The sequence below is a fragment of the Populus nigra genome, chromosome 10, assembly GCF_951802175.1.
Source record: "Populus nigra chromosome 10, ddPopNigr1.1, whole genome shotgun sequence".
NCBI lineage: Eukaryota > Viridiplantae > Streptophyta > Magnoliopsida > Malpighiales > Salicaceae > Populus > Populus nigra.
Genome location: NC_084861.1, coordinates 5565783 through 5586821, shown reverse-complemented (window position 1 = coordinate 5586821; position 21039 = coordinate 5565783). Strand labels below are relative to the sequence as shown.

General features: G+C 37.0%; 3 protein-coding genes across 4 annotated transcripts; 2 read left to right on the top strand and 1 right to left on the bottom strand.

Annotated features, from left to right (window-relative positions):
- On the top strand, positions 1-2171 carry LOC133705356 (uncharacterized). Its single transcript, XM_062130496.1, has 3 exons — positions 1-1003; positions 1107-1299; positions 1393-2171. The coding sequence occupies exons 1-3, from the start codon at positions 596-598 to the stop codon at positions 1956-1958; spliced, it is 1167 nt and encodes a 388-aa protein (XP_061986480.1). The 5' UTR covers positions 1-595; the 3' UTR covers positions 1959-2171.
- A 7719-nt stretch (positions 2172-9890) lies between these two features.
- On the top strand, positions 9891-15474 carry LOC133706027 (armadillo repeat-containing protein LFR). 2 transcript variants are annotated; one of them, XM_062131534.1, is made up of 8 exons: positions 9891-10229; positions 10313-10476; positions 10625-10767; positions 10842-11080; positions 14317-14422; positions 14512-14650; positions 14732-14859; positions 15003-15474. In XM_062131534.1, the coding sequence occupies exons 1-8, from the start codon at positions 10049-10051 to the stop codon at positions 15256-15258; spliced, it is 1356 nt and encodes a 451-aa protein (XP_061987518.1). In that variant the 5' UTR covers positions 9891-10048; the 3' UTR covers positions 15259-15474. The 2 variants fall into 2 exon arrangements, with proteins under 2 accessions (XP_061987518.1, XP_061987516.1); XM_062131532.1 differs by having other exon boundaries at positions 10307-10476.
- Positions 15475-17229: 1755 nt separating this feature from the next.
- Positions 17230-19794, bottom strand: LOC133704672 (3-ketoacyl-CoA synthase 11-like). The gene is made up of 2 exons (XM_062129582.1): positions 18746-19794; positions 17230-18174 (listed from the first exon to the last, which is right to left on the bottom strand). The coding sequence occupies exons 1-2, from the start codon at positions 19523-19525 to the stop codon at positions 17392-17394; spliced, it is 1563 nt and encodes a 520-aa protein (XP_061985566.1). The 5' UTR covers positions 19526-19794; the 3' UTR covers positions 17230-17391.
- Positions 19795-21039: the final 1245 nt, after the last annotated feature.

The window sequence follows — 21039 nt, the reverse complement described above, 5'->3', positions numbered from 1 at the left end:
CCATTTGAGCCAGTCCATCAGTCTCCACACTCCTCCTTAAAAGAACTGTCTCTCTGAGTCTCTTTTAATCTTCTTCAAATTTCTAACCATAGCAGTCGATTTGCATCTCGCCGGAGAAATGAATATTCCGGCGATGACTTATTCTAACTCTATACGCAATGTCCGCGTTTCCGACCATCGCCGTCATGTCTTACACGAAAAGACCCAAAGCTAAAACCCATCGTCCTCTCTTGCATAGTCTCCAAGTTTCACTTTTGTTCTTCTATATTTTTCTTTTGATCAAATTTTGGTAGATTAACTCATTTGCTTAGGGCTTTGAGTGGGTTTTTTTTTTCTGGGAAAAGGGAGATAATACTGGTAGCTTAGCAGAGGAGGTTCAATTTTAACCAACACGCACTGATTTTTCATGAAAATGTACAAAGCAAGATTTATCAGGATCAGAATGAATCATTGATGATTAGGCGGTCACTGTCTAAGTAAGCAAATCTATGAGAGCGGCTAGCTAGCTCTGAATATGGAGCAGCTGCAGAACTGACAAGCAGCAAGTGTTTAAAATTCCATAGCAATCAATACTTATTAACCTTCAATCTCTGTTATGCCTTTCCCTATGAAGATCCAACCTATAGATATCGATTCTCAGGCACCGGTTCGAGCTGAACCGGCTAAACCGGTTCTGAAATCGCGTCTGAAGAGACTCTTTGACCGGCAGTTACCAAGCGTGCTGAGGATTTCCTCTGTGGACAAACCACCTAGCAGTATCGAAGCTCAGTATGGGGCTAACAGTAAAGATGAGCAGTTCGAGCCAAGCTCGGTTTGTTTGGCTAAAATGGTGCAGAGTTACATGGAGGAATCCAACGACAAGCCATTTCGTGGCCGCCACCGCTGCAATTGCTTCAACGGAAATGGCAACGACAGCTCCGATGATGAATTTGATGTGTTTGGTAATGGTTTCGGAGAATCAATGGGTACAGCTCCTTCTGGCGACGCCTGTGATTTTCTCAAGGTAAGTAAATAACATAACAAGACTCTTTCTTTCAATTTTCTGAAATAAATCATCAGAGAGAGCTAAAATGGTGATTTGTTCGCTTGGTGTTTAAAAATGGCAGAGTTTGATTCCTTGTGCAAGCGTTGCGGAGAGAAATCTACTAGCAGACACTGCAATGATTTTGGAGAAGAATAAGAATCACAAACAGAAAGATGATTTTTTGAGGAAGATGGTAGCCGATGGATTAACATCTCTCGGCTACCATTCCTCAATTTGCAAGTCTAAATGGGACAAATCCCCCTCTTTCCCTGCCGGTACATATACAATTCCTTCCCTGTTTTTGTTTTTTCAGTCTAAAACTCGAAAAGAAAATTGTTGATTTTATTTTAATTTTGTTCTTTGATCAGGTGAATACGAGTACGTGGATGTGATAATTGAAGAAGAGAGATTGATAATCGATATTGATTTCAAATCGGAATTTGAAATAGCGAGATCGACTGGGGCCTACAAGGCCATCCTGCAATCGTTGCCGTATATCTTTGTCGGAAAATCAGATCGGCTTGGACAGATCGTGTCGGTCGTATCGGAGGCAGCCAAACAGAGCTTGAAGAAGAAAGGCATGCATTTTCCTCCTTGGAGAAAAGCCGAGTACATGCGTGCTAAATGGCTCTCACCTTATACCAGACTAAACGAAAACGTTTTGAACAACAACAGCAACACAACTGAAGAGCAAAACGAGAAGTCCTTGGAGATCAGTGACGATTGCCGTGGAGAGTTTGAGCTGATTTTTGGAGAGGATACCCCGACGTTGGATTCCGAGTCGTTAATTTTTTCGCCGAATAAAATTTCGGACGAGGATGAAAAAAAGGTGGAGACAGTGGCGTGGCAGCCACCGGCGGTGAAACCGAAAGGCGTAGAGAGAGGGGCCAGGATGGTGACTGGATTAGCTTCTCTCCTTAAGGAGAAACCATAAAAAATTTTGGATTTTTTTATTTTTCCGAGGCATAAAAAATAGAAAAAAAATATTAGTGCTATATATAAATATGAATATATCTTTTTTTTTCGTTCTTTTTTCGAGGTGAAGGGTTGTGTAATATCTGAGGCAGGCGAATCTACCGTCAATGTAATAAAAAACCAATTATGTAAATATTAGAAATCAGAAAAAAATACTAAAAATATTAAAGCACCTGAGGAGCCTCGTTACTCTAAATGTCAGGCACTATCGATTACAAGTTTGGGGGTGTCATATCCATTTCCATTAGGTATTGTTTCCAGAAAGGGAACAAAGGAGGATGAAGCTTTCCTTAGTGTTTTTTTTTTTTAAAAAAGAACTCATCTTTCTAGGCAAATTACCTTTTAAAATGTATTTATTTTATCAATTTTCTTTAAGAAATATTGCAGGAGTGGAGGTGCCTGGGGGGTGTTGCTATTGCTGTCGATGATGACGGCAGTGGCTCGTGGAGTCTCGGACTCCGTGAGGGAGGATGCAAATAAAAACTTCACTAGAATGGCGTGATATTCTCTTTAGCTTTTCATGTTTAAAGCTTTTTTATTAGTCTAGCACTACTCCACCTGGGTTTTTGTTTTTTATTTCGTTTTCTTCTTTTTCTCGGGGGACCTAAAAAACGCCTCTTTTACTTCAATGCAGCTCTTGAATCCATTCATTTCAATGGTTTTCCCAGCCTTCAGGGAAATTTCTCCTTTCATTCTACCGTCGGTCAAGGTTTGTGAGTTTGGGACTGGAAATAAGGGTATAATCTAGGAAGATGCTGTCACACGTGCAAGATAAGCACTGGTTGAGGTTAAAGAGGGAGGACGCACTTTGACCCTCTCGGGAAGCACTTCAGATTTCTGAGTTGATAATTGGTGAACAGGTTTTGAGAGCATAAACTCTGATATTTTAACCTTGGCTAGATGTTAGTGGAGCAATCTGTAAAACTGAAAGCGAATCCCGTCCTGTTCCTTGCTATTCGAGAGGCATCTGGGTCAAAATGGACCTGGAGCTCATGGGATTGAATCCAGGCTCCCTCTATATTTTATTGTGGAGGATAAGAGGGCCAACATATCATGTCATAATTTGAAATCTTTTGTTTTTTTCATCTGTAACCAACCACTCCTTAAAGAAATCAGCTCCTTCAGGCCACTCATATTATTTAAATCCTATTAACATGTTGAAGGTGAATTCACCTGTCCCCTGTGCCCTTTCCCTTTCCCTGGACGAGCGCACCGTTGCATTATCTAAGCAACTTCAAAACTCGGCATGTTTAACAAGAAGTTGGATGCAGTGGATTAAAAAGGACATCGCCAATTGAATGTGTGAGCTTGGATGCACATTGTTAACACCAGAAGGTGTAAAGACAGGGGGGAAGCGAGCAGTCATTTCCAAGCAGGCATTGATTGCAGAGTTATGGGACTAACAGGAGCAGGTTAGATAGGAGGATGGAGTTCTTTTCTTCAGCTCAACTTTAGGGAAACTGTTTTAAACTTAACTCTCAAGGATCGCAAGAGCCCCACCTTTAGACCTTTTCCATCATGGCAACTAAAGAGCTTCGCAAATGGCCTGGTCTGCTAGCATATTTGAGCACAGAACTCCCTTTTCCTTTGGCTTACTTTGGTGTGTTAATTATCACTTTCTGATGATTTTATTTGGGGAAAACACTTCCACAATCATTGTTCTTGGGCAGTCCTGTTTGTAATAATCTGCGTATCTTTCATTATTTGGAGAAAATACTTCCACAATAAGTATTATCTTATTCACGAAGTGGGTAGGGTCGGTTACAGAGCTCTCTGAGCTAATGAGGGGATGTGGGGTCTGTTTCCTCTTCTTATTTTTTTGGATGATAGGACTATGGTGGGGCGGGCTCTCTTTTCCCTATACAAAGCAAAATAATAAAAGCAAATTTGCCCAAGTTTGACAATAATAATGCTTTTGTGAAAGCAACCCTTCACCTACTCCCCCTCTCTCCTCCTCTCGATGGATACATGGATGGTATGGAGATTGCTTGTGAGGTGTGCTTTGATTAACTGAGTTTGCCTAGGCTTCACGAAATCAGAGCATTCATAGCGCACAACGGCAAAAGAACTTGGAAGCGCAGTTGCTCATGGCAAGAACGCTGGGCAAATTGCTGGGCTTCCGAAAACAATGACTGAAGGAAATTAAGGTGACATTTAAATTGCTACAGCATGGAATTGGAAACCAATACAAGAGAGTGAGAGACACTCCCTTTTGCTATGTACTTTTATATACATATAAAAAAAGCGATTATTCATATATAGAAAAAAAGAAGAGTAAATATTCTTTCGATAGTAGTACACGATTTGGTGCTTTACTTTAATCACAAATTTTGAGAGATGTCTCAATCCAAAACAGTGTGAGAGCTCATGGAAAGTCTAGACACCTTAGCCTCTCCTCCATCCAATCAAGATTTAACATGTTGCCCACAGAGCCTACAGTCCCTCTTTATTCAATGGCATATATCCGTTATGACATGGACTCGATATTAGGTGGCATGTGGTCCTTGTGCGTGTGTTTCAGCCTTGCCCTTTCTCCCCCCTTGAGTGCTTTTCCTCACATGTTACTGTTTTTTTTTTTTTTTTTTTTTATCGGACTCTTGCCCTGTTTTTCGTATAGTCAAACCTTGAATGAACTAAAACTCAAAAAAGCATAGAACAGCCACATGATTATACTACAAGGCAACCATACTTGTGATCGATAGTGTTACTTCGATTCACCAAGCTTATATCTCGAGAAGCATTGGACCATCTACAAGTTTTACTTTGTGTTGATGTAGTTTATGCCTCTGACTGGCTCTGTTATAGCTCACCTCGTCGAATCAATAAAGCAGGTTAAAAGTTTCTCGGGTCAACATTAACCTGTAAAGGGTAAATCACAAAGCCCTTCTCTGATCTTCGGGGGTTCCGTCACTTTTCCCTTTACACTGATAACTTTTTTTAATCACTTCCATCAAATTTCACTTTAGTACGTTTTCAATTTCTTCATATTTTTGGGTTATGCTGCATAACATAATTCCTTGACAACTTTACAACGATCACTTAACCATTGCAATATCCTCCATGAGATTTGTGAACCTTTTCCAATTATCACCCAAAGAAAATAAATTAAAGTATTCTATTCTTGGTAATTGATAAAGTAAAAGCTAAACTGAAACCTCACCCCAGGCCCAGGAGTATGTTTAACGAAATTTTTGTTTATGAAGAAAGTTGACAGAACTCCCGAGGTTTGGTAGTTTATCCAGCTATAAGCTATAAACCAAAAAATAATGAAAGGATACAAAGGCCATCGAAGTTTTTTTTTTTTTTTGCCAGAAATCAGATTCGATGTGCATCGGACTGTAAAGGTGGTAAAGCAACCTTGGGGGTTTGGTTCGTGCAATAAATTCCAATTCTTTAAAAGAGCAATTTCCTCTGCAGATGTGCATTTACAATTCAGCTAGTCGATGTTCTGCTATGGCAGTCTTTACTTCATTAATATGAGCTTATTTCAAATGCGCCATTACAACGTACTCGCCAGTTGTTATCCAGCAGTACTTTTTATATTTGATCCAGTTAGTTAATGTTACTATGAACAAAAATGCCACAATCCCAGTTAAATACACCATATATGGACATTTTGGAAACCAGCAATAGAAATAAGAAATAAAATTCACATCAGATGTCAATTAATATGTATGAGATGCTGCTGCTGCTGCTGCATTTACCAGCCTTGAGTTCCAGCTACTGTATGTAGCTGAAGAAGTTGCAGAGGGCACCAAAATAAATGATTTCGCAATATCCCATTGAATCCTTATGCATAAAAAAGAAAATAGAACAGCTCAAAGAAAATGACCCAGCTAGCGAAATATTAATAGCAAAACCAGCAATAAAATGCAAGAGAACTTCGATATTTGTATCAGTTACCACGAAGTCAGCGCATACAAAGCATGAGTGATTAGCATTCCCATTATTAGTACTCAGACAACGCTATATGACACGAAATTGCTTCATGGTCTTGTTTATCTTTGTTATTTTCCCCTTTCATTTTTTTTCCTTACAAATCTCACAACTGGCAAGCATTTACTGTTATTTCTCCAGTTATAATTTTGAAATGGACTCAACCAGTGCTATCTAGAATGCATTTTCCAATAATGCAGTTCATGAAGATTGAGGAATATTCATTATCCCAGTAGAATATGCCAAAGCAGAGCTAGCTATGGCAGTCATGCAAATGGATTCCCAGTTGGGCCAGCTTTGCGATGAACAAAGAGGTCCTTTAATTTCTCTAATATTTGCAATGGCACAAGGTGCTAAGAAACAAACATCACACAACACACAACACAAGAAGATGGATACGCGTTTGGCTAAACGTGATTTGTAAGCAAGGCATCAACTATTTATATTCACTGATCATTAAGCTATATTTTTACACTGCCGTGCAAAGCTAGGCAAATATTAGAGATGGAGCGCAAGACTTGGGATAAACTTTTTAGCGTTGAATTGATAAGCTCTATTAAATTTCTTGAAGCAAGTCTCACGGAGACTTTTTACATTATAATTTAATCCGAACAGTATGATTAGACATCCTTTTTTTTCCCGAAGAAACTAGAAAGGTAGTATCACTGTACCGAGTGATGTAATCATTTGCAATTAATAACTTATAATTATTTGTTAATATGAATGTTTGACCTTGAGATTTATGACAGATTTTTCTAAACTTCAGAATCAAAGCAGATCACTTGTCGATGTAAATGATGTCAGAGGACCCTTGTATTACGGCTAAGTAATATATAGAATACTAATTTAAACCAAACAAATATTGCTCATCAAATACATGTACATGTGTTGATCAGATCTCAGTTGGAGTTTCTAAACTCTCAGTATTCTGTTGCAAAGATGACGGTGAAAGGATAAGATACCGATCAAGAAGGATTGAAACATAGAAAGACATTAATACACAAATGAAATAGTATGGATCATATAAACGTAATGGATCGTGTTATTCCTAACTTGAGATCGAAGACTTTAATACCATGCGTGTATACATGAAAGAACACATAAATTTTAACCGTTCATCACATATGTAGTCAAGGTTGTGTGGCAATTTTCAAGGGTTGTTATAAATCAAGGTTTTATTGGTTTATCTTCCTCAAAAAAATATTGAATAAAAAAAAACATGTATATAATTTTCTTGATCTTCGGGTGTGTTGAGCTAGAACACACCATTACAAACATATATCTCAATGAAGATGCTCTAAATCTCTGGTCAAAGCCAGATTCAATAAATAATTGGGTCTAATATTATCAATTTTATAGATTTTTATATTTATTCCTCAACAAATAGACTTAATTAAATAAGTTTACACTTCATCGATATCATTAGATGTATTAAAGTTTTTCATGGTCAACTATGTCATCATCTTTTAACTGGATAAAATGAGTAGAATATATCTCAAAATATCAGAAAGGTTAAATTACATTTAAGTTATTTTTTTCTATAAAAGGATAAGACTCATCAGAATAAAGATTCATAATCTTCATTCTCTAGTGCATGTATATTTTGAAAGCATCTTTCTCTAAAATATCATTGTGTATTTTCTTTCTAAAAAGATATTTATTTAAATATTGAAAAGTTCATACTTTCACCAAAAGAAATTTTTTGCAAGTAGGTTAAGGGAAGCAAGTTGATTAAAGGTAGCGACAAACTACTTTGGTCTATCAAGTATAAAGTATAAGCTGTTAATCACTTTAACTAAGAAGAAACAATTAATTAATCGATTAATCAACCCGGTAATAATGCTTCTAGACTACTTGAATTTTTAAGATATCACAAGGTTGATGATCTTGAGATTTTTGAAGTTCTACTGTAGGATTTAAAAGAAAATTGTAGTATAAAACTAGTTTAGATGGTAGCAATTTTCTAATGTTTGCATTTCTATGTTAGAAAGAAATTAATAAAGCTATTTGATTAGTCTCATGGAGTTGGAGCGATTGTTAGCTAATGGCTTTACATATAGATGGAATCAGAAGAGGATTTTTTTTAAAAAATAAACCAGCCAATGGAATCATCAGTATTTAGGTGGCCCTATCTACCGCACACAAGGGCAGAAAGATTATTGAACAGTTGCGTACAGTATTAGTTTCTTAACCACCTTGTTGATTCCATTGGCTTCCTTGTTAATTTTCAATATAATATATGAATCACATATAGATAATTTAAATGATTAGCCACTCTCTTCTTCCCAGCCCACGCAACGATCCTCTTTGTTTATCCGCATAATAGTCATCAGAAGTGATGGGAAAACTATGAGCTTGACACAGATTCATTTCTTTATAAAAAAGGCGAGGGATTCGATAATAATCTTGAACACAAAATAAACCAACTAGCTAGATTCCAGAGAGGCTATAATTATAATGGCTAGCCAGTCTCAAGATCAGGGCGAATCAAGCAAGAACCTTTTAGTATTGTCTATAAGAAAACACCCCATGAAAAGTTACAGACCCGCCAGCTACTGTGGGTTGGAAGTTGTCATTAGCGATACGAAAAATTGTAAAGATAATGATAATCTTATCTCTGGTTGATTGAGTATCACCCTTTCTTGCAAGTAAATCAGCACTGGTATGAAAAGATTATAAAATTTTTTTTTATTCTATTAGTAACTATATCTCAGAATCAACAGCTCCACGAACCGCCTCTTCCGAGAGATATCGAAGTTTTGAAGCCAAAAAAACAACGGCCGTAATCATCTTTTTGAGGAAGCGAACAAGAAAGAAAGAAAACCCAGTGAGACCCTGATCCATTTCGTATAACAGGTATTTCTAATGTGCGATGCTTACTGCAACTTGTGTACATGATAGTGCTTGTACATCATTCTCCTAAGGACGAAACCCTAGATACTGCGTTTGGTACCTCGTAACTAGAGGAAATCTTCATTCCAAATTCACATTTCGGTCTATGAACCCCAGTTAATTCTATCTGGTAGTGACAAGATAAAAAGAATCTTGCTACAACCAAGAACGCGTCCCTGAATGTTCCTGTGATATCAGCAAAGCTGCAAGGAAATAGTGACGGGAAGAGAGGTTGATTTGAAGATTTTAACGTATCCATCTCCCACCAACATGTGGGCTGTCAGAACTTTTATAAAGCCAGGCCTGTAAAATGATTTCGAACTGGTTTTCTTGGTTTGTAATCCAGTACAGAATCAAGCCCATCCTAATTATTCATAAAGAGTTGCTTACTAAACTGATCCAAAATCAAACAGTAGCCTCCCGCTCCCATGCTTCACCACCTGACCGGCCTTTTACAGGAATTAAACGACCTGAATATCATACAAATGCCGACGGGTGACAGCTGCGCTTACCCCTAAAATAAGCGGCCTCCATCAGCCAAGAAGCTGCCTAGCTCAATCATGGTAAAAACACGCAGAGAAGAATGCGATGAAGTCTGTAAGAAACGACCAGCAAGCAAGGAATGACAGTCCTCCATGGATCATTTTTTATATTGTGAAATATTTTATATATCTAAAAAACCTTAAAGTATGGTTTTCCATAATTAAAAATTCAAATGGATTAACGATGTTAACTAAGAGTTAGATATATTGATTTTTAGATATGAAAATATTTTTATGGATACGAAAATATTTTGACATATATTTTTGGATTAAATATTATTTTAGAAGGGGATTTCGTAATTATCTCAATTTGTTTTTTTGATGTAAATTATTGAAATTTTAAAAAGTGTGTTTGGATGAGAGTTGTTGTAGTTCTTTTTTAAAGTACTATTTCCTTAAAGTATAATTGTATTTTTTAAAATAAAAAATACATGTTTTTTAATAAAAAGATATAGTAGTGTTTTGAAACCACCTCCTCTCCAAACACCTTCAAAACCCATTTCTGTCTGTAGGCCCCAACGTCTGATGATCCAGCAAAAGCAAAAGCAAAAGCCCAAACCATCATAATCAAATCGGATTCGGGTCAAAACACTCCCTGCCCGACTGCCCCTGAAAAATAGATCCCGCGGTCGCCAACCTAATCGCGATAGCCAAACAAGACCGATACACACACAAAATAATGCAGAAGCGGGACCTGAACAAGTCCGGTGGCTCAGGGGGCGGATCAGCAGCCCCAGCACCTAAGAGAGGGCGCCCCTTCGGCAGCACAAGCGGCAGCGCCGCCGCCTCATCTGCTGCAGATTCTGTAGCACCGTCCACTCTCCTCGGTCCTTCACTTCAAGTTCACACCTCATTCGCCGGTCAGTTTTTCAAAAAAAAAAAGATAAAACCCTAACTTTTAGTGTTAAAATTAACATATCTTTGATTAATTTGTTAGCTTCAGATCAGAATAATAAAAGAATAGTACTGGCACTTCAAAGTGGATTGAAGAGCGAGTTAACATGGGCACTCAACACTCTCACATTGCTTTCTTTCAAAGAAAAAGAAGACATGCGCAAAGACTCTCTCGCTAAAATATCTGGCTTGCTTGATGCTCTTCTTCAAGTCGTATGCATCTCGCTTTACTCTCTCTCTCTCTTAAAATCTCATGGTTTGTTGAATTATATTGTTTATATTTTAGCAAAACTTAATTAGGTGTATGATTGTTTTATATTTAGCAATTTGGTGCTAATGATGACGTGTTAAAACAAAACAGATAGATGACTGGCGTGATATTGCGCTTCCCAAAGAACTCCAGAAGACTCGTAGAGTAAGAACGTTAGGTTCTAATTCGCTTGTTACAGGATTTGGTTACGAGTACGAGGCATTGGGATCAAATGACAATGTCAAGCAATCTGGGTAAGTAGGATTTTTATTAAAATCTTGTCTTGGTAAAAGTGGGATGTGAATGTGTGGTGATGTCTTTGTGGCAGATTGACGGATGCTTCTGTGCAAAAGAATGTAGCCAAATTTCGTCCTTCAGAGTGGTGGTATGACGAGGATGGTTTGTTTAATTTAGATGATGAAGGGAGGGCAGAGAAGCAGCAGTGTGCTGTGGCTGCTTCAAATATCATACGCAATTTCTCTTTCATGCCAGAGAATGAAGTTATTATGGCTGCAAATCGGCATTGCTTGGAAACAGTGTTCCAGTGCATAGAGGATCACAGTACTGGTGAGGACTTAATAAAGCAAAATGCTATTTCTGTTAATTATCATCCAAGTTGAATATCATCATCCTCATCAAAAATTTTGGAAAATTTACAATTGTTTCTCTGAAGCAATCGCAGGATAATTTGAGATTTCATACGGCCAGTTGCAAATAAAGATTGTGTGAACTATATCTAGCAAAAAACTGCAGAATATGGTAGACCAAGACACTAAAATTTAGGTCATCTAGGGTCATTAAGCTGATGCTCAGATTGATGAGAAGCCTCGTGGGACATCCTTGTGCTTTAGAGCTAACTTTGAGGGCAGAAAACTTGTCGGATGTGTAGTTGCTCATTTGAATGTGGAAAGTGAAGATTGTGTTGCATGGCCTAGAATTCAGGAGTTGATATTGATGTGAATTATTTTTCCTGTTTCCATTTTCTTTTCTTTTCTTTTCTTTTTTTTATTAGTTTTACATTTCTTCCCTGATCTTATTATTTTGTTTCACCTTCTACCAAAATGTACTATAATGATAAGGGCCATTGCTGCTAAGGTACATGCATGAAATTTTAGGTTCGTGATCCCTGAATGAAAAGAGAAACACCCATGCCTCCTTTACATGTCATGTGCATATGGGAGGTTCTGAAAAAATGATCTAGTTCTTCTCTTAGTGCAGTTCATGCTTCGGTATATTGGAGTTTGCAGGGATTGGGAGCGTATAAATATGTGATTTAGCCTTGAGTTCATGATCTTAGAATTTGGTTGAGAAATATAGAGATATCAACTGCACTCGCTGAGTCAGCAAATGTCCTTGGAGAATAGCACCAGAGAACTCTACATATATATTTACATGTACATAACAGAAGGAAAGAGTTAGATTTTTTTAAGTTGGCTTACTTCTCTTGATTCTATTTTATGATATTAGGGCTGGCTATTCCTTTTAGTTTCTCATTGTTGATTCTAATGGAGTGATTTTTCTAATGTGAGTTCACCAGTCAGGGAAAAAGTTTTTTTATGAGTTTAAGATATCTTCAAAGCCTAATAAACTGGTTTGGGATAGTGATACAATGCAAACACTGCACCTACTGGAATTTTAGCATATTCGTTCACATTGAATCATCAAAGGTGGTCTGATAATTGCTGATTGTTGCCATGCTAAACTAAATCTTTTTTGCCCTTTCCTGTCTGCCATCTGTCCCTTGATCACAGCAAAAGAAATTGTTTTGCCGAAATGCTTCACAAATACACAAGTATAGTCTATGAAATCAAACTTATTTTTGGTGAAGGAAGTAGGAAGATGTTTAGAAAGGCAATTTCACGTGTTATGCTTTTGAAGACTTGAGAGAGGATGCTGAGCTTGTAGATTCTGTCTTATGATTCTTAAAGGGTAGAGTTACATTTGTTCTTTGTATGACGTTGTGCAAAATCATTTCTGTTTTCACTATTCTTGTGCTGCTCTTATTTTCATGTTGTTAGAATCCCATTGTCTACTACATGGTTTAATATTGTTAGAGAAATTTTGATTTTGATGTTGCTTTTATTAGCCATTTCCCTGTCCCTTGTGCACAGCAGAGAAAAAAAAAAGGTTGTTTATGACAAAGTGCTTCTCAAATACACAAGTATAGCCTGTGAAATTGAACTTATTTTCGGTGATGTAAGTAGGAAGATGTTTAGAAAGGTAATTGCACCTGTTATGCTTTTGAAGACTCGAGAGAGGATGCTGATCTTGTAGATTCTGTCTTATGATTCTTAAAGGGTTGACTTACATTTGTTCTTTGTTTGAGGTTGTGCAAAGTCGGTTGCGTTTTCACTATTCTTGTGTTTCTCTTATTTTCCATGTTGATAGAATGCCGTTGTCTCCTACATAGCTTAATATTGTTGAAGAATTTTGGATTTTGGATTTTGATGTAGCTGTGATTAGACATTTCCTGAAGGCACACAAGAAATTGCAGCAGCTAAATGTTGAACTTCTAGGTGGAGTTACGTCACTGATTATATTCCCGACATAGCAGCTTGAGTATATAAAATGTTTGTCCTGTCCCTTGTTTCTTTGATATTGGCTGTGAAAGTTTAGGGGCAAATATAATGTCTATAGGATATTACTACTTAATGAGGGAAAGTTCTATTAGGTCTCCAAAGGATCCTGTGTTGCGATAGCATTTAGAAGAAAGAAGGTTGATACAACATTATTAGTTGGGAATGCGGAGGGGACTAAGTTATGGAGTGACTAGCGATGTTCTCCGTGGCTCAAGGCCCTTAACGATCATCATTTTGTGGCTTTGGGAAGTAGGGACAGATTTAGGACCAGCCTCACTAAATGTAATGATATTAGGGTCCTCCATGAAATTTGTAAATCATCATCATGGATAGGTTATTTTTGAGGTACGTCGCTATGTTTCACCAACTATATACCGTGCTCATGTTTCATTAGACTTATCTTAATTATGTAGAGTTGCAATGCTCCCTTTGTACTTATTGTTCCATTAAATATTTTTCATGTAAGTCTAGACCTTATTAAGAAACGCTGAATCCCGAAGCAACACGAAGGACATCACTTTTTCTTATTGCTCATAATTGCCTTATAGTTTAGATAATCTGTTGAATCTAATAAGATATGAGATGAGTTTGGACCTCTGAGTCGTTTGAAGAGGTCATTATCCTAATAGTTGAAAGGCTCAAGTTACCATTAATGTGATGATATTAGATTCTAGCTTCGCCATTACTAGTTTAGGATCTGATCTCAGAAAAGAAGGGTTTTTTTTACTCATTTAGCATCATCGCAGACTATAGTAACACTTTCATTTACTTTTATCCTCAAGAAACACCGTAAGATTGCTTTATGTTAATGGAGAGGATATCAGTGTGGATATTCTTGTCAAATTGCAAATTATCGATAACCCTGTCTTCCCCTCTAGCAGCTCCCTTGTGTTATTTCATCAACCTGCCACTCCCATTTTGTCTCTCTGTTTTTCTTTTTGAATAATTTTTTTTCCTAAAGTGCAAACAATTTAAGTTTGTAGCTTCTCTTTGCTTGCTTGTTTTGTTATTGACAGTTTAATTGGACTTCCTTGTATGGAGCTCTTGAATTATGTGAAGTTTGTAGTTCTATCTTTTCTCATTTATAATGAGGCTTTCAATAATTTGAGGACCTGCTATATTCTAGCCTTCTTTTCCTTGCACCATACAATGCTGATGCAGAAAATAGATGTATATGTTTCACATGTTGTCTTGAATGCTTCTAAAAGTTCTTGACAATTACAGAGGATGAGGAACTTGTTACGAATGCCCTCGAGACAATTGTAAATTTGGCTCCGTTGCTTGATCTCCGAATTTTTAGCTCCTCAAAGCCATCTTACATCAAAATAACGTGAGAAATCTTATTTATTATTGCCTCAAAGATTAAATTTTTTATTCTTACTTATGGTTGACAAGTTTGTTAATTTCTTTATTGAGCAGAGAAAAACGTGCAGTACAAGCAATCATGGGGATGCTGGGATCTGCAATTAAAGCCTGGCACTGTGCAGCTGCTGAATTACTAGGGCGTTTGATTATAAATCCTGACAATGAACCTTTCCTTCTTCCCTTTTTCCCACAGGTTGATTTTTCTCTGTAGATGGCGCAAGTTATATAATGTCTTTGCATAAATTTATAATGATGGGCCAAATGACCATTGCAGATACACAAGCGTTTAGTAGATCTTATGAGCTCACCTGCACTTGATGCCCAGGCAGCTGCTGTAGGCGCTCTTTATAACCTTGCAGAAGTTAATATGGACTGCAGATTGAAGCTTGCTAGTGAGCGATGGTAATTTTTCTTTTATTTTTTATTTTGGTTTCATAAATTAGAATAATACGAAGAAAGAAGGCTGTGGCAAGAAATTTTATTGTCAACGGGTTTACTGGGTTGCAGACATGACATTTTTGGTGTGTAAAATTTATAAAATTCAGGGCAGTTGATCGATTGCTTAGAGTGATTCGGGCGCCACATCCTGTACCAGAAGTTTGTCGGAAAGCGGCGATGATATTGGAGAGTCTGGTCTCCGAGCCACAAAACAAGGCTTTGCTACTAGCTTACGAGAATGCATTTGCTGAGATTCTCTTCTCAGATACAAGATATTCGGATACATTTGCCAGAATATTGTATGAACTGACGTCCAGACCAAGTAACAAATTCACAGCAGCTCGTGGTGTTTGGGGCATGTGATTGGAAACCGGCATCATTTATAGCTGATCCAGCTCCGAGCTGCCAGAATGTTGTATTGAAACTTTTTTCAGCTTAATGTACTAAAGCTTGATTAAGACTTGGATTTTGTAGTTGCCTACTTGCATTTAGGGTTCTTCACTTTATAATCGGATTGATGCCTTCACATCCTTGTAGTCTTTATTTTGTATTTAAAAGTATTTCTGCTATTTTGTTTTAGTATCAACTTGCACGTTACGTCTACCCATGCGTTATTTATATTATTTTTGGTTGGTGTATGTTTTTATCTCCAAAAAATTTACTTTACTTTGGTCTCTATGTTTTATTTATTTTTTGGCAAATAAGTCCTCAAGTGAAAGTGAAAGCCTTTTTCATTGTATTTTATAGAAAATAAAAGGTTGGTCCACGATGTTTGAACATGTCAAATAAAAAAACTGATTAAAATTAAGCAAACAATCTTTTCGCACAAGTGAAGATATCCTTCCCCGGTCCAAGATTTTCTTCCTTCTCCCCTTCCCTACTATTCTCCACAAAGAAGACAGAATAGAGCGATGCATCTCGAATAATTAACATACTCTTACATTTAAACGTGAGCGATGCATCTCGAATAATACATCCAAAACCTCTGAGTTTGATTTGTTAGGTCATAAAAGGTTTGGATTATGAATTAGAGTTAGCAAAATATTTTGATGCCCATAATATTATATACTTGTTATTCATTTTAAAGGAAAAAAAATATCAATCTCGTTTGTTATGGATAGAATCACTCTTTTTATTAATATTAAATGCATTCATGCTCTTAAGTCATAATAATAATAAAGTGATTCTTGATGCCTTGTGTTTAATTGATCTGATCTTTCCGAGTTTAATATGCTTATTGAAACCCTAAATAAATAGATGTTTATTAACGTTGTTTGGAAGTTTTATTTAGAAAGGAGGAGAAGTTTACCCTCATAATTGCCTCAAGTTTTAACCTTGTGTTTTTATTTTATTTTTTATTTTTTCAAACCTCTCACTCATTTTACTCTCTTTGCAGAGCATTGAACCCCCTAATATTTTTTTATTGTGTTTAATTTAAATTTATGGATGAACTCATCATTGCATATGGTTTTACACATATACTAGAGATCCTTCACACTTCATTCTACAAATATTTTTCTTATATACTATTAATATTTTACCACTCAACACCTAACCCATATGTTAGTCTTTAATTTTCAATCCCGAAACGAACATAAAGCAAGTAATCTTAAGCAAAATAGGGTGTGCCTGTCGCCATCAATTTAGATTCGTAAACCACGATCATTTAGAGTTAAATTAGGATGGAAATCGATATACTTGCACCCAACCTCTTTACTAATTTGACAAGACACTCCGCATGCCCTACCTCCAGCTTAATTGACTCTAGCCTCCGGCGGTGGAGGTGTATACAAGCAAAGTTAACAAAGCCCACCAACCTCCTATTAAAACGAATTTCAGTGCACCTTAGCTGTGCAAGTAAACAATCCAATTGGTGCCCTGGCACTTCCTTCTACGAAATATACATGTAAATAATGCCTCAATCGGGAATGTATATCATATATATGAAAACAGGACAATCGACCAAATTGATGCTTGGCATTCTCGAGAATGCATTTGGGAATTGACAACTATGGATGGGATTAATGGGATGGCTCGATTTTGAGATAGCCCAAATGGATCTTAGAATTGGTTGTAATTATCAAAAAAGAAAAAGGAAAAAAAAAATTAACAATGGAACCATCTTCTTGGGCTGGTGTTATGATCCAAGAGGCTCCTTTTCTTTATTTTTCGGTTTCCTTTTCTCCTAGATCAATGATCCAACAGAGGCTGAGAGGCTTGATAAATATTTCGAGAGAAAAAGATGGATTAAAGAATGTTCAGCTTTTCAGCCATCTTGAACATGAATGACATTCGTTGATTAACAACACAATAAAAATACGAAGAGAATCAGAATTTAACCATAAACAATTAATTGTCTTCACTTGCACATAAATTGCACTTACATAAAACAATTGATAATCCGTTCTCAAAAAAGAAAAATCGAAAGAAAAGAAAAGAGTTGTAAGCAATTGACATTATAACTATCTCCCTCCGAAAAGGGGAAACTGTCGAGCTTCAAGAAGCAATGGACACCACTTTAGGCACATGAACAGGGAATTCATCAATCTCATCAATCCAGGGATTCTTCTCTTTTGCCGGATTGATCGTCCTCAATGCATACCACACCGCACTGTTACACTTGAATCCTGAACCGAAAGCAATCTGCCAAGTTCTATCACCCTTCCTAATTCTTCCTTTGGCCTCAGAGTAAGCCAATTCATACCACAACGAACTACTAGAGGTGTTACCAAACCTATAAAGAGTCATTCTTGAAGGCTCCATATGCCAATCAGAGAGCTCAAGGTTTTTCTCTAGTTCATCTAACACAGCTCTCCCTCCAGCATGAATGCAGAAGTGTTCAAAAGCCAACTTGAAATCAGGAATGTATGGTTTTATGTTCAGTTTAAAGATCTTCCTTCCTACTAAAGTTGCAAAAAATAGGAGCTGTTCTGACATGGGAAGTACCAATGGCCCTAGTGTAGTAATATTGGTTTTCAGAGCTTCCCCCGCAACAGCCATAAGGTCTTTAGAAAGTGAGACACCAATTCTTTTGGTGTCATCCTCCTTTTGGAAGACACAATTGTAACACTTGTCATCGGCACCTTTGTGTGTGCGAACAGTGTGGATTAGTTGATACTTTGAGCGGCGGCGATCGGATGGTCGGTTGGAGAGAAGGATTGCGGCACCACCCATACGGAATAAGCAGTTGGAGACAAGCATGGAGCGGTCATTGCCGAAGTACCAATTAAGAGTGATGTTCTCCATACTGATCACCAGGGCATAGGAATTGGGGAGCACCTGTTATTAATTAAGATAATATCCATCAGTTAACTTATACACAGGAGCATTGTATATATGCAGAACCCACCTTGTGCGCTTCAATTTCCGAAAAAGAGCATGGCATACAGCTGGATCATCAGTTTAACGTTCACCCAACTCAGCCAGCAAATATTTGGAGGTTGATTTATTGCAATATTGGACTAATCTTGTTTTTTGTGTAGTACTTTCTCTTTCCCTATTTATTAAGGACGTTTGAACTGTTTCCAAAGCTATAAATGCAGTACTGTGAACGACAAGGATAGAGTTTGAAAGGGAAACTATTTACCAACCTAAGGTGGTTGTGTGCATGGGACAAACATTTATGTTGTTCGAACACTCCTTACTACCTTTTATTCTTTAATCAGAGTACAACTCCTGTCTGTAATTCGAAGTTCAATGAAACTCAGCATGGTATGGGTCGATCGCCTAATAACAGCTGGACATCAGATTGTGGATGTCACCAAATTAATTACTGAGCCGTTTCATTAAATTGCATCACCCTATTTTTTTTCTAGTCCAAAACAAAGGGACGATACTTGATTTTTCATACCTGCAAAAGCTGCTTGGCGAGATCGATGGAAATAAGCCCAGCACTGCAACCCATACCGCCAAGATTGTAGCTCAATATGTTCCCTCTAAGCTTGTAATGATTGATTACCATAGCAGAGAGAGAAGGGGTTGGGTTGAACAAACTGCAGTTCACTATAAGAACACCTATGTCCTTAGCTTTAACCCCAGTTTTGGCCAAGAGCTCATCAATGGCTCCAAACATCACCATCTCAGCCTCCTTCCTTGCGTCCTCCATGCACGGCCTTGGTGTGACCCGCATCACAGCCTCGGGGAAGTAGGTGTTTTGTCCTAAACCAGACCTCTCGAGGATCTTCTTTTGAAAGGCCAGGTTCTCTTCACTGAAGCAGCCTGCTACTGCTGATTTCTCCATGAAAGTTTCTCTGGTGCACATTCGAGCAGGTTCAGGCTTGTAACATGCAAAATCCACCAAGAATATTTTTCTAGGACGGCTCATGAAGTAGAGAGTAGCCAAGAAAACTACAAGACCTGAGCACAGAGTTACTGAGACAAAATTGAACTTGAGGTGGTTCCATAGCTGGACAAAATCTCGGATAGTGAGTGTTGAAAGATGAGCTGATGCAATGAATAGGAGTGGAACAAGCAAGAGATACATGGCACTAGAGATTAAATAATGATAGCCAAGCTTCACATATTTGAGTCTAACTGATAAGAGAAAGTATGGGAGCCTGTTTCTCTTCGTCTCAGCATCAACTGTGACTGATTCTGGTTTCGGTTTTTGTTTGCACTGATCCTCTGCCATGTTATTGGAACTTCAATGTATAGCCTAAGAAATTAAACCGGAGTTCTTACTCTTTTTATGTGGTTAAACAAAAAGAGGAGAACCCACAAAGCTATAGAGAAGGAATGGAAAGATCTCTGACCAGTGTGGAAATTATAGCTAAGAGGGCCGGATTCTGTGAAATGAGCACAGAAAAAAAAAACTTGAAGGTGTGCTTGCTTTGTTGTATGATAATTGAGAAGAAAGAAAAATGGCTTGCAAAGAGGGAAGAGATGAGCTGGGATTTAAAGAGTATGGGTATAGATAAAGAAGGGAGAATTGTACTCGGGAGGATGCAACTACCCCAGCGAACATTTAATTGTTAACCCGCCATGGAATTGAATTTGCCAACCAGGAAAATACATGTATTAGTTTTGTACACAAGTATTTTTCCCCCTTTTTTTTTGTACAATTAGGTCTACTTGTACGCATCTAATTTTGAACTCTGCCTCTCCTATCCTGTGATGGCAATACATTCAACACGGCCCCCCCTGTTGGGCCATATGTCGAAGGATTCATAGATTGTCTTTTTCGTGCTGTAATAATAATTATTTTTTAATGTATTTTTTATTTAAAAATATATTAAAATAATAATTTTTTAAATTTTTATTTTTATATCAACACATAAAGCATTTTAAAAACACTAAAAAGTTAATTCAAATTAAAGAAAAACATAAAATAAAATTTATTTTTAAAAAAAAAATTTAAAACACAAAAAAACAAGTTGAAATAATAGTGGATAACAAACTAACACTTCAAACATCTGAATCGTGCATGAATGCTGGGGGGAGGCTAGGGTGGTCCAGTTGAGGATTAAAAAGAACAAAATTCAAAGATAGGGAACTAAGATAGAAAAAACAAAAGGTAAAAAAATGGTTTTTCTAAGCTTGGGTTAAACATACATTTTGATACTCTAACTTTTTAAATTGTAAACTTTCAGTCTCTAAAAATATATGAAATTCAATTTTGATATCAAATTTCATTTTTCTTATTTTTTGGTACATATATTCATAAAAAAAAAAGACCAGATTTTAGTGATAGAAAGAAAAAATATTGTTTGAAACCGATTTCAACAATCAAAACAGATGGTTTTGATGTTAATGGTTCCTTTTAATGATGAAAGTTTGCACATGGTGTTTTTTCCACTTTAAATTTATATAAAATAGTAGATCTGAATTCAAGAATAATTTTTATTTTAAGTTAATTGTGATTTAGGGAACAAATTTCTTTTATGTTAGAGGCTATGTATATGTTTTACAAGATTTTTAGGGTCGTCGGAATTTGGATAGTATCAGCATGGGCTACTCCGGTGAACTCGCCCTGTAAGAAAAATTTTAAAAAATAAGATCCAAAAGCATGGGCTACTCCGGCCCCGTGCTTGGGCATTTTCTAGAGGCCTAAGAACTTTAGGCTTTCGTTGCCCGAGAGACTAGACCTTTTTGCTTCTTTTTTTGTTTCAGTTTTATCTATTATAATTGCATTTGTTTTCTTGTTTT

Bases quoted from the DNA above. Each gene is read 5' to 3' on its own strand.
- LOC133705356 (XM_062130496.1), top strand. From the start codon at position 596: ATGCCTTTCCCTATGAAGATCCAACCTATAGATATCGATTCTCAGGCA. The intron at 1,004-1,106 runs GTAAGTAAATAA...TAAAAATGGCAG, and splicing joins ACGCCTGTGATTTTCTCAAG to AGTTTGATTCCTTGTGCAAG. The intron at 1,300-1,392 runs GTACATATACAA...TTCTTTGATCAG, and splicing joins ATCCCCCTCTTTCCCTGCCG to GTGAATACGAGTACGTGGAT.
- LOC133706027 (XM_062131532.1), top strand. From the start codon at position 10,049: ATGCAGAAGCGGGACCTGAACAAGTCCGGTGGCTCAGGGGGCGGATCA. The intron at 10,230-10,306 runs GTCAGTTTTTCA...TTAATTTGTTAG, and splicing joins AGTTCACACCTCATTCGCCG to CTTCAGATCAGAATAATAAA. The intron at 10,768-10,841 runs GTAAGTAGGATT...TCTTTGTGGCAG, and splicing joins GACAATGTCAAGCAATCTGG to ATTGACGGATGCTTCTGTGC.
- LOC133704672 (XM_062129582.1), bottom strand. From the start codon at position 19,525: ATGGCAGAGGATCAGTGCAAACAAAAACCGAAACCAGAATCAGTCACA. The intron at 18,175-18,745 runs GTATGAAAAATC...AATTAATAACAG, and splicing joins TCGCCAAGCAGCTTTTGCAG to GTGCTCCCCAATTCCTATGC.